A 13,648-nucleotide genomic window follows, 5' to 3' on the forward strand; every position below is an offset into this window, starting at 1 on the left:
CATGCTCAGGATTTTCTCAGGTTTTATTTCAGTGCTGTAATCTTTTTACAACCCTAGATGGCAGCAGATATCTAATATGTATTTTTAAATAACATTTCATTTTCAACTTGAGAATTAGTTTTCTTTTAGGCTAAAACACTTTAAGGCTCAAAACAAATTATTTACGTCTTACACTGTTTAAAGGTGTCTCAAATAGGATCCCACATTTTGTGATGTTCAGATGTTTGATTCTTATTTTATTTCTTTATTTATTCCCTAAAGTAAATGTTATAAAAAAAGGTGTTTGAAGATATACGCACTTAGACTCCACCATGAGACAATTTTCATGTGTTAATAATGTCGATTTTGAGCCTCTCAAAACTGTTCAAGCTATTTTGACTGGAAAATGTTCGTGGCACTTAGATGTCATTCATTCATTTGTGGGGTTTAGACTCTGTCAACTTGTGGTCACAGAATGTAGTTTCTTACAATGTGAGTTATGCAAACGAGGTAGAAACAAAATGCCGTCACTGGACTGGCAGGAAAAAACACTAGACTATGAGAGGAACTATGCCCGCTTTGTACTTGGCGATGATGAAACCTGGTTAGAGCATTGCAATGACATCTGGCAATAACACTTAATGTCTACAGTGGTGACAGCAGGCTTGCAGTTTGAATCTGTTCAAAGAAGAATGAAATCTTTATGATGGGCAAGCTGCACGGGAGTGGACACAGCATCCTTTTTTCCTGTTACATAATGAATATGCATATGGCTTAGTCTGTGTCTGTCTATGTGCGCACTGATGTGTGTGGTTGTATGTGAGCTTAGTCAGACTCCTCCAGATTTCTGCCTACGCAGATTAATATCTGCACTTCACAAAGGAGCCCTGTGTGCCTTGCAGGACAGACTTTCAGGACAATGAGTCCACTGTGTGACAACACCATCTCTCACTGAAGCTAACTGATACGCACCCTTTAGTTCTGAGATTATAGGAAGCACAATCTTTCTGCACTAAAGGTGATAATTGAATGACAGAGCTTCCCAGGTTTTCTCAAGGCTTTTCAAAGATTCATTCCTCTGCACTGCAGAACATTCAACTAGAAAAGCCAATACTGTTGCTTTGACACCTGTACCTCTACTTTTGGTCTGCTTTCAGTGTAGGCAGCCCGTTTATAGCTCAAAACCACAGGATTTTTAAAAAAGTACATATGATTTATAATGGTCTAAGAAAAGTGCTGTTGGTTATATCAACAAATCCTTATTGAAGTTTGGTGCTTTCACAGGCCATGATGCTGTATTTCTACAAGCCTGCCTGATCCACAGCATGTTTTTGTTCTCCTCTGTCTGAAATGCACAGTAATTGAATATGATCCTGAGAGAAAAAGCCGAGGCTCGGTGGGAAGAAGAAGGCGGTTTTAAAATAATGCTATCCTGGAACGGTGGATTCCCAGTTTATCTCATTAGTCACGCTGATGTCCACAGAACATGTCGTCCACCTCCCTGCGGAAATGACCTCTTGTTACATTCCCCTAAAAGTCCAGGGGATGCAGGGAGGTAACAAAAAATGTCCTTGTTGAAAAAAAAGAAGACAAAGAGGCAAGATTTGGATGCCTGTTAATCAGGAGGTATTGGGGGTCATCTAAAAATCAAAAGGTTAGTTTGCATGTAAAAATATCCCTTGGGCAAGATACTGAACTCTGACTTACAGTGTAGTCACTGTAGTGTAAATGGGCAAATGTTAGATTAAAAGCACGTAGGCTTACAAAAAGGTGTGAATGAGTGTATAAAGGCTTGGAGTCAAAAGAGTGCTCAAAAGCACTATATAATTACCATTCCATTAACCAGTAAAGTAAAGCTTTTTACATAATAATGACAGTCAAGCTGCCATCATCATCAAAAGAAAGAAAACATAAGTTGGTCACAAAATAAAAGAGTAAGTTAAATAGGTAAACCACCACCAACAACCTCCTCTCCAGAGAGCAGGAGTAAGCAGCCGCGACACACCAGGCTCTCTGGCACTGGAGCTTTGGAGCTCGCCTCTCTCTGGCCTAATTGCTGAGTAGACTCAGCGGCAGGGAAGGGTGCACCTGAGGCTGGAGCGAGAACAAGGCACACTTGCTAGGGGAAAATCACAGCAGGGCTTGGGCTGTAACACCTCTGCTTTTCTCTCATGACCCAGAAACCAATGTCCATGTCAGTACTGAATGTTGTCTTCTGTTACAGTAGTGGAGGAGGTAATTGAAGCTATTTTAAAACCTCCTACAGTAGAGACTGTCCACATGGATCCTCTACTGGAGGCTACGGATAGATAGATAGATAGATAGATAGATAGATAGATAGATAGATAGATAGATAGATAGATAGATAGATAGATAGATAGATAGATAGATAGATAGATAGATAGATAGATAGATAGATAGATAGATAGATAGATAGTATATACACTAGTATGGTTCAACAATGGAAAAAATAGATGTAAAGTGCTCCACATGTGTGTGTCCATGTAGGTGTGAGTTCAAGAGAGTCCGTGTGTGGTCATGGCTCACATGGGTGAAGAGGATGAGAAGAGGCGGGAGAGAGAAAAAGTGAGAGAGACTGTAAAAGGGAGGGACAGAAAAAAGAAAAAAATACCCCCTCACAGGCCGGTGTGTAATGAAACATATGTTTTGCGTTGGAGAGAGATGTGTGTGCATGCAAGCGTGAATTGTGTTTTTGAAATGACTGTGTATTTAATCCTACGCTTCTCTGTGTAAAAGTGAGGAGAATGAAGCACAGTATAAGCATGTACAGTCTTATACTACTACTATTAATACTACTACTACTATTACAACTGTATGCTTTTTAGCATGAGAGATGAAAACGTAATAGGTCTTGACATGGTTTAGAGAGGGATTCTGGGTAATTTGAGTAGATAAAAGAGCACGTTATGGGCGAATTACCACAAACAGACAGCATATTTCAGTTTAACAAAAAATTGAGTTGATAGCTCGGTGAGAACACAGGAGCACAATTTTTTTTTACCAAATGATTTTTTTATGAGGAAGATCAGGACATGTGGCAGTTCATGGTATGGTGCCACGCAGAAGATGAGAGGAATGCGGAGTTAAAAGCACGACACTGTTAATGCTGGGCAGATTACTCAGATGGCATGATGTTGTTTGTTCTCTTCAGACTAATTGAAAATAATGTCTCCAGTTAGGCATTTTAATTAATTAACATCAAGGAATTTAGCTGACTGAACCTATGAGATCTCATAATCGTAAATAATTACTCAGCCAGTAGATTTCTCCATTTAAAAAGAAACCACTTGAAGATTTCTTGGGAATTCATACGATACTGAGCTCCTACGTTAACAAGATAACCTAAAAATAAAAACCCGAACTCCACGCCCACCCTCCTTCACAAGTTGCTTATTAGTCGATGGAAAGAGCAAAGCAGGAAGGGAGTGAAAATTCTGAGGCCGGACTCCCAGTGGTGGTATGTTTGGAGGGAATTGCTTGTAAAAGGGTGGGTTAAGGAAAATATGCCAGATATAACCACAGTGCAATTTCAGTGAGCCCACAGATTGATTTGGGTTTATTACACTGTGGCCAACTGCATGTCTTTGCTGGCCAGCAATGAAAATATAAAGCAAACCGCCCTCTCAGGAGGCCTGAGAGGGTGGTGCTCATGGCTACCGATCATCCCTGCTGTGCAAGCAAACAAGCATCTTTTACCCTGCATCGCTCTCAGGTGGCATTCACTTTACAACCTATATAAAAGGCTCCCTTTGGTCATTTGTGGGGGTAACCTGTGGGGTGAGTAGTACTTCAAATATGTCAAAGCAAATGCCTGTGGTTTAACATGCAGCATTTCAAATATGTGTGACACAAAACAGAGTTGGAAGAGATCCAAATGATCAATATTTCACTGTAAATTATAAGCTAATGTGTATAACACTGTAATTAGTTTATCTGGCGCACAGAGGGTAAGATATCAGTGGTGTTGTCGCCACAGTTGTACTACAAGCCCTATTATTTCTGTGAATAGCGGGCTGGGTTTAATAAAGACCAGAGGAGTCTCAGTTCGACAGATGGATTTAATAATTCTCCACAAAAATTATATTTGTGGCAGTGAGATAAAAGCTTTGAAACTGCATTTGGACTAACATGAAGGAAAATAAACTTTTCAAGAAGCAAAACTGATTTGGAGAAAATAAGGAAAAAAGGACATTTGAAGGTCTTCTTTTGGTGTGCAGTCAAAATACAATAGTTGATAATAAACGGTGTCTCTTTAATGATTAATAAATCCTTAACTAATGCAGCAGTAGCAAATTGGGCATTCACATGTTGTGAAATTCCTACTGACTGATGCTTTTTCTTTGTATTTCATAATTAGCCTATGCAATTACAGATGTTGGCAATCCGTTAATGGTTGTGTAGTTAATGAATTTTAGTTTAGATTCTCTACAGCCTTTTTATGTACCATGATTACAGTCAAAGGGAAATGTCAATTCCTTACAAGTAAGGTTGCAAAATATGGTGATGACTTTGGCTCTAATATGTACAACTCACAATAGTAAGACATAACTATCACAATATCCTAGTCCCAAGCATTTTTCTATTTTATTTTTATAATTATTATTTGTGTTATCAGTCCAGAGTTAAAATATATTCTGTTTGCTATCAAATAAGACTGGCAAAGCAGAAAATCCTTGCGTATAGCAAGCTGCAAAAGAAATCAATTATTTGAATTCAGTAAAATTAATTTGTAATAACTGGCCAACAACCATCTTTCCCTAAAGCAATGTAAAACTAAAAGAAACCCTTAAAGTTATTAATTACAATTGCTTATAAAGGGTGACTTGTTATGTATCTTACCGTAGGGGGGGACACCGATATAAAAAAAATACACTAAACAGCTCTGCATTTCACACTTTTACTTGCTTTACCATATTTTGAAACAATCTTATATATGCTATATTTCAACTTAAATTTTTCATTGTTATGATTATTTGCAGCTGTTCCCTTGCTTCCCGTTGATACCCACGCACTAGTTACAGGAGGTGCTTTATTCCGGCTCTGCGGAGTAATTCAAGTGTGTGAAAAGGCTCCGCTTGTCAGTCAGACTTTGAACTGTGCACTGGCGCTCATCGCTGCTAATCTCTGACCGCTGCTTGTCATCAACAACGCTGCCGCTGACACTTATTCCCGACGAGCTCAGTTCTGTAGATTAGGATGAACAGTCGCTAACAGGGGCAGGAAACCCGAGGGCAATACCGTAGGGACCGAGCGGAGATTAAACGTTAGCTACACCGTTTAACGTTCACGTTACTCGGGAGTTGCGATGGTCCAGACAAGGGATATTTTTTTAGCCTTGCTTCTCGTGAGCTGTACAGGTAAGGAAAAAAATCTCACATTTGAATCAAAGTCATCGCTTTTAAGACAGACGTGTTTTTGTTGGTGTTTTGCCATGAATCCCCTTCTATTTCCACCCTTAAAAAAAAAAGTGACCAGGACCGCAGGCATCTCCTCGCCACCTCCGCCCGCAGGCACTCATTTAGCAGGTGCGACGGTAACGGCACTGCGACTGCTGCTAATTAGCCTACTGACGAGCTGTTTATTTATTTTCTCTTATAAGTAAAAACAGCTTAAAGCTGCCAGCTGCTAATGTGTTACACACTCCCATACATTCAGAGGGGGAGCTTCACTTTGCGTGACCAGCCTGCTCGCTGACTTCGCATAATTGTACATTGAATAAAATATGACACCGAAGAAGAAGAAGAGCCTTTAAATTTATATTGGAGTGGATAGGAGCAGCATGGGAAAAGGGATTTGCAGGGGTGGCATGCATTTCTCTGCATTTGTAGTCGTGTTGATGTGGGCCGTTCTCTTAGCTTGGATGGGACGTGTTTGTTGTTGATGGGGAGTGATGCTGGGCTCTCTGTGTTTGTAGACACACACACACAGAACGGGATACGCACTGAATCACGGGCTTCTGGGTTGAGTCACGGCATCTCAGGTAAAGGTATAATCTGCATAAAAAAATAAAACGCATTTTGGCAGGTACCTCTTCATGTGTACAGGTGCGATGGTAGCATTGAGAAGACGATGATGACTGGATGAAGTGCATGGGCAGTCTGTGAGGGACAGTGTTTGGTCTCTCTGGCACACTGATGCATAGCAAGCACAACTTCTACTCTGAATCATCTGTTATGTAATCTGATGCCACGATAAAGGCTTTGAAATGAGATCCTCTAAGTTGGTAAAATGTGTCGTTATGTAAGTGTAATTGAGGGAGTTTTGTGTGAAATTACATTTTAATAACATCTGCCCGCCCCCCCTTTTTATTAACCTTAGTGATTTCACACGTGAGGTGCTTATGTATGAAGTAGTACTCTTAGCTACCCTCACAGGGGCTCAGGATTTTCGTGGGATAGCCTTTTAATCCTTTATGTGCAATCCAGTATGTGCAGGGGTGTTCCTCCATCAGGAGAGGAAAACGCAGAGGGAGTGGAGCTCTCCCTGCTCTGTAATGGTAAACTCTCTTGCAGTATTACAAAATATTAGGTAAAATAATAATAAGACCTCGATTGCTGGATTAAATTTTCTCTTGTAGAACCATTTGAAGTAGGAGGAAGTAGCAGTAGGAGGAGGTAGTATTTTTATGATGTAATGGAGCAAGTATTTATGTTAACCTCTTAGCATATTTGATTTCAGTAGTTGAGGTGAATGTAGACTTGTGGACTTCCTCTTGGCTCTGTTTTTGACTTTAGAAAACCTATTTCATAACAGGAGAGTTCAGCCAATCACACATCCTTTTCATACCTCATCGGGAGAAACAACAAATTCCATTTTGGTGGTGTAGTGGGTTAAACAGAGGTCCTTTCACCCACGAGAGCTGCGTTTAGATCTCCATCATTGTGTGAAAATCATAATTACAGTAATTTTGGTCAGTATTAAACTCACAATTACCTAACACAGTTGGACAGATTTTGTAAAAGCAGTGTATTGGAAAAAAAACTTTTCTTTTATTGAAGTTGATTGCTTAAAACTTATTATAATTATGTGAGATTTATCTGTCATTCCATTTTCTTCTGCTTCGGGGGCTGTCCGAGCTTTCATAGTGGAAGCAGCATGGTATACCCTGGACCAGGGGTGCCCAATCCCGGTCCTCGAGAGCTACCGTCCTGCAGCTTTTAGATGCATCCTTGTTCCCACACACCTGAATCAAATGAATGGCTTGTTATCAGGCCTTTGCCAAACATGATGGCATGCTGAAGAGATCAAACCATTTGATTCAGCTGTGTTGGAGTAGGGATGCATCTAAAAGCTGCAGGATAGTAGCTCTCGAGGACCGGGATTGGGCACCCCTGCCCTGGACAGTTCGCCAGTCTATCACAAGACAAAACTGACTAACTATATATATAAATGTGAAATTAACCAAATCTGCCACTCTCTCATGGGGAGTAAATTTTGACTGAGAGGCCATATTGATTGAAGGGGCTGTGCTGAAAGGCAAAGTAAGGAAGCACAATAATTGTATAGTAATTGTTGAAAGCCAAAAATTAAACTTAATTGCACAGTCCTAGTCGCAGTGCTAGTGAAGTAAAAAGTCAGTGTTTTTAAAAAAAAATTTGTATAGGGCTGCTCGATTATGGCAAAAATGATAATCACGATTATTTTCACTGAAATTGAGATCTTGATTATTTGACGATATTTATTTAACCCTTACGACCTACTATAGAACCAAGTCCGCCAGAGCTTATATTATTTTTTTTACATGTTGTAGTGCCATTTGTGGGAGCATTTCAAGTTGCTATACAACTATTATAGCCCATATTTTAATAATATGTATGCGTTAAGTCCATAGTAACTACATTAATTGCAAAAAAGTGCAATAAACTACAAAAAATTTAAATCATTTTTGTTTTGTTTTTTACATATATTTCTACTTGGAGAAATTTAAGAGGTTTATCCCTCAAAACTTTAAATACAAAAAAGTTGCAAAAAATAGTTTCCCACCACACGAAATTTATTTTGAGTGTCTTTATAGTTTTATTTTGGAGATACACCAATTTTTATATACTGCAGGAAAAACGAAAAAACAATCCTATGATGCAAATTTGCAAAGAAAACAGCAGGTGCATCAAAATAAACTATTTCCAGCAGTGCAATTCGAGTTCTAAGCATCCCAGCAACTATTCAGAAAAGTCAAACATGACTTATAAAACACCAGTATAGGCTTTTAAGGCCTACAAGTAAAAAACTACATTTTCCGCGAAAATGACGTCACTTCTGGTTTTGGGCAGGAAATGGCGGACATGCGCGATAATTCGCACTGACGTCTGTTTCACTGTGGGAAGTGTTAGGAACAGCTGATCGGATCGGCAAAGCCTGTTTCTGGAATATTATGTTTTTGTTCCTGCAAGCGCTTTTTATGCAATTTTTGCAAAGCTTTATGTGGAAGGAAACCGTGACCGAGGACAAGCTGATGTCATAAGATGTAAGTACAACTCCTCTGGTTTCATATGCAAAAAAAAATTATTGTGCTAGCTTACAGGGCTCAGGGTTCTTCAGGGATTTAAAAATAGTTACACAAAACTGAGCGTGCAGCTCTGACCGGCTTTAAAGGGTTAACAATAACAATGTATTGAATAATGACTTTATAAAATAATAGAAAATAGTGTGCAACACCACTGAAGTTTTTTTTTTTTTTTAAACTCTCTTTTCAACCAACAGCAGTCACTCTCCTCTCCAAATAACTTCTGCTTAGCTTTCCGAGCTTCCCTCGGGTCCTCTTAATCAGCGGTCTCCACCCTTTTTTGCGCCACGGACCGGTTTATGCCCGACAATATTTTCACGGACCGGCCTTTAAGGTGTCGCGGATAAATGAGGGAGGGGCTAATAATCGGCTCAGTCATTTTTAATGATCGTTGAAAGCCCAGATCGTAATCGTGATTAAAATTCGATTAATTGAGCAGCCCTAAATTTGTATGTCCTTACCTTTGCTAGTGTTTTTCTGATGGGAGGAGCTTAGAACCATCCACAGAATAAAACAATGGAAGTAGATTCGGGGTGTGAAAAATGAAACAGACACAGACGTGCCTTAAACCTATATTTTTTTAAATGGCTACCAGTGGGTGGTTGCGCTTGCAAACACTTGCAATCCTATTCACGTTTCATCATAAGCACATTGCACAAGAGCTGTCCCCCTGTATCAGACAACTCCTTTCTTTGGCACAAGAGAAAATCTAATCCAGTGGTCAGTTTCCTGTTATTTTACCTACAATTGTCTAATATATGCAAGAACGTTGCAATTACAGAGCACGCAGGGCTCCAGTCATTCTGTTTTTCTCTTATGATGGAGGAACACCCTTGCACATACTGGATTGCACATAAAGCGTTAAAAGGCTTTCCCACAAAAATCCTGAGCCCATGTGAGGGTAGCTAAGACTACTTCTTCTTGACATGACCTTCGACACTCTACTCACATAGTCATTGTTTACATACAGATTATCTTTTTTTTTTGTGCTGTACCAAAAAGCTCCTTGTGATTGCTTTGTTCAGCAGCAGATTGCTGCAGTCAACTGTAGTTTGTATAGAACATGTTGGTTTGCCTGCAAACACTCACCAGTTACTACCCAAGTGCTGTTAAACTTGAATGAACTTCAAGAAATGAAGAATGTTCATCTTCAAAGTAAAAGTTGTGCCTCAGTGCTGCAATCAACACGTTTCAAAAGTCACATCATATACTTTTAAGGCTAGTGTTTGTAGACAATTCCCCGTCTTCCACACAAACTACAGTTAACTGCAGCAATCTGCTAGCAAACCGGTTGGGTAATACATAGTTCTACCTTGTGACTGATGGCCTTCAGATGAGCACCAATTGGTCTCTAGGCCTGTGTGACTGAGAGTTTACTCACTTGACCCTGAAGCGTCACACATCCAAAATAGAAAACAAGTTATTGTCACATGGTTAGACAAGGAAAGACCTCATAAATAATTAAAGCAGCTTGAGATCCAACAGACTTCAGTAAAAGTCTGGAAAATGTCCCTAGACTTAACTTCCGTACAAACTTTACTGCTGGGTTTCTGGTCCCATTAACTCATTTTGGATCATTTTCAATGAAAAATATTCCAAAGACTTAATCATGCTATCTTTCACAAGAAGGATTATCCAGGCTATTCTCATTGACTAATGACTTAGCCAATGACTGTGCAGTTCCATAGTCTGATCCGCCCACTTCGAAACTCCAGCACGGTGAAGATGAATATGTGCATCTCAAGGCTTAACAAACCAATGGGTGATGCCACAGGCGCTTCACCCATCTTTTATACTGTCTGCGCTTAGAACAGAGGGGAAACAAGAGCAATCCTTTTTTTATTTTATTTTTCAAATTTCTGCATAGTGTATTTTAGTAAGTTAGACACAGATGTATTGCTTATTATATAGCATAATAAATCATAGGCGCCCGTGAGTAACTTCAGAAAATCAGAGTAATGAAATGATAGTGTTAGATGAACTAAAAAAAGTTCTTAACATTTTAATAACATGTGCATAATTAAAGCAGCTTTAAACTCTGGAAGTGTCTCTTCTGCTTGATGGAGAATATTTGTTTTTGTATTATTCAGTCTAGCCAAGGCTGATAAAATAATATTTGAGATCATATAATGGTTAATCTAGAGGTTAAGTTTTGGCAATTAAACAAATGTATTGATGTTACAGATTGCTTAAGGTTGCAACAAAAAAGGGGTTAATTTATGATTTAACTAGTTTAGTTACAAAAAGACGTGGGTGGGTGAGCTTTAAGTATGTTGAGACAGCCTAAGTCTCTGCCATTTGGAGGAGAAAGACTATGCGGGTACGCTTCTTATTGAGGTTTCTCATGTGATGCTCGCTGTCACTGGGTGAAATCGACTGAAAAGGAGTGCACCAAAAACCTCCTAGTGATTGCTTTTTTTGCTAGCAGATTCCAATGGTTGCCTGTGGTTTTTCATGTTTGTTTGCAAATACTAACCATTAGCCGAGCTACTCTAGTCACTTCAAAGTGAATGTTGTGGCTTTTATGTTGGCTGCCATGCTGAGGGAAAACTTATGCCTTTAAGGTGTCGCACTTTTCACAGTTTCACTAGAGCTTGTAGAGTAGCTGTACAGTGTTCCTATCAAAGTTTCTATCTTCCATGTACACTAGGACTACAGCAATATTCTAAGGACCAAAGAAATCACTACGAGATTTTCGCCAGTCAGTTGGGAAATACTTCTTTCACTGACTGAGGGGTAGACCTTTGTGGTAATCACCTGATGCTACATTGTCACCACTGTCCAAAATAGTGAAGAAGTTGTCACATGTCTGCAAAACATCAGTAGGATGCTGGCAAGATGAATTCCTGTGTGATCTTGTGAATCCTGCAAGAATTTAATTATCATGCAATGTAAGGTTTATATTAACAGTGATGGGTTGAAACTTACCTCATGTGCATATTATTAAAGTAAATAATTGTGATTCTGCTGCCTGGAATTTGATTTTATTTGGAAAATAAACTTGTCAGACTTGGACAAACTATGTAATATTGATATTGTTTCTAAAAACCTTTCCCTCAAACATCTTTGGCATTTTTCATTGCGTAAATATTTTGGCCTCATTTTAAGGTAATTTATGTCAGCCCAGCCAACTAATTGGTTAGATGGACAATTTGGGGTTTGGTTTTGGTTCTGGTTCAGCTCCTGATGCTACGCTGGTAATTCACATTCAACATAGAGTTATGCACAACAGTGGATAATGTAGAGTTATTAAAGCTACGTTAAGTATGGATATAACAGTTACAGGGTACATGTTTTTCACTTCTTATTTTCCACTTCATTGCACTGATAATCATGGTCTATATTCAGTGTATCTGAGCGTAAACTGTCATAACTTCATGATTTATGACTCATAAACTAGTCACATTCTCACATAACTCATATGGCATCACCGAAGCAAAATATTTTTTACATTTCTTTCATTAAAGTATAAAAAAAAGGTACTTTAAAATAGCACTTTTGAACTTCGAGCATGTAAATCAAAGAAAATCTTAATCTTTTTACAGATGATTATATGGTGTAGTTGCAGTATTAGTGACTGAACTGAGATTGAGGAAGGATTAACCCTCTTTCTATATCTCTTTCCCACTCCTGATGGCTGCATGCTCAATGGGCCCGTTGAGCTGCTTGACATGATTATTAATTGATCCTCTTTGAACTGATAACTGGGATATGGAATCATTTCAGAAAATGAAACATAGCCTCGGAACTTAAAGTGAGAGAATTTAAGGAGAATTGGGCAAGATAAGAAATGACTTCCCAGTGTCCTCAATGTGTGAAACTGATGAATGAAGTGCAGTTCTGCAGTTTGACCCTGCAGTTTGGATCCTTTGACTATGCAAATGTGCCTCTCTGGTTTACAGCAGGATTGTTTCACTTAGCTTGTGTTACATCATCAGTCAGATCATGTGGAAATCATGACATTGCTCCATGCGGCACCATACAAAGCAAGATGGAAGCATAGACGACTCTAGGCTGACTAACAAAAGCTCCAGACTTCTGACTTAGCTTCATGAGGGAAAAAATCCAATAGTTCCATCTTAATAAAGCCAGTAGATTGTGGCACATTGTGTACTGGCAGCACTGTTTGCCATATTGAGATTTTATTTGGGACGTCCACTAAAATAGATTTCCCTCCCCCAAAACACACACTACAGTCACCTACGTGACTACAACCAATCATTTTACAAAATTATATAACCCCACTGAGAACAGAGGCCTTAACAGTGTGTCTCTGGCCTAATACCGTTTGTATCTTGGTTCAGCATAGTCATACCTTGCACAAAGACGATAGTTCCATACAATCAGGACTCCAGCTTCTGTTTTTGTTATTGTTAAAGTTCTTTTTGATCTTGTCTGATATAATATTTAGAATTTCAAAATAATTGTCTTTAAATTGTTTGTGTTGCCAGCTAGCGTCAGTCATTTGTTGATGTTAAAAGGATGTTATTCAAGCTCAAATGAAAGATTATTTGGCAATTTTCTTTGGATAACTAAATTTAACAATTATCTAAATGTGTAATTTTGATAAATTCATCTTTTTTGTGGACATTATATAGGGTTTCTTGACTGCCCTATATAATGCCCCCAACATATTAAACCAAATGTCTTTGATTGACTGTGACCAGGATGGACAAGATTAGAAATGAGTATTTCAGAGGGACAGCACGGGTTGAGCAGTTTGTAAACAAAGTCAAAGAGGCAAGTTTGAGATGGTTTGGACATGTGCAGAGGAGGAATAGTGGATATATTGGAGGAAGGAGGTTGACTATGGAACTGCCAGGGAAAAGAAGGAAGTGCAAAGCATTGGTGTGACAGAAGACGATGCTAGGGATAGGGTGAGATGCAGGCATATGTCTGCTGTGGACCAGCCAAAAGACAAAGAAGATCAAAGCAAATGTATTTGTGTCCAGGGTTATCATTTATTAATTAAAACTGTAATAGGAATGCTAGTGTAATGTGTATCTGAAGACTTTACTAAACCTACTAAACCTTGGACTTCTAGTGTCAAGGCAATCTCTGCAAAATTGTGTTAAATGTTGGATTTGAAGGAAATCTGAGTAATCCAGCCAGCCACAGTGGATAAAAGGCTAAGCCCATATCTTA

At 39.0% G+C, this 13,648-nt stretch overlaps 1 protein-coding gene across 10 annotated transcripts in view; it reads left to right on the top strand.

Annotated features, from left to right (window-relative positions):
• The first annotated feature begins 5,062 nt into the window (after positions 1–5,062).
• The window catches only part of ncam1b (neural cell adhesion molecule 1b), an 80,345-nt gene continuing 71,759 nt past the window's right edge, over positions 5,063–13,648 (top strand). For 5 of the 10 annotated variants that reach the window (XM_076873290.1, XM_004558136.3, XM_076873288.1 and 2 more), the window contains exons 1-2: positions 5,063–5,357; positions 5,915–5,980. In XM_076873290.1, coding sequence (XP_076729405.1) covers positions 5,306–5,357; positions 5,915–5,980 — 118 coding nt within the window. In that variant the 5' untranslated portion in view covers positions 5,063–5,305. The remainder of the gene's footprint in view (positions 5,358–5,914; positions 5,981–13,648) is intronic. The other 5 variants (XM_076873291.1, XM_076873292.1, XM_076873293.1 and 2 more) reach the window with 3 other exon arrangements.

This window comes from Maylandia zebra, linkage group LG14 (assembly GCF_041146795.1).
Source record: "Maylandia zebra isolate NMK-2024a linkage group LG14, Mzebra_GT3a, whole genome shotgun sequence".
NCBI classification, from domain to species: Eukaryota; Metazoa; Chordata; class Actinopteri; order Cichliformes; family Cichlidae; genus Maylandia; species Maylandia zebra.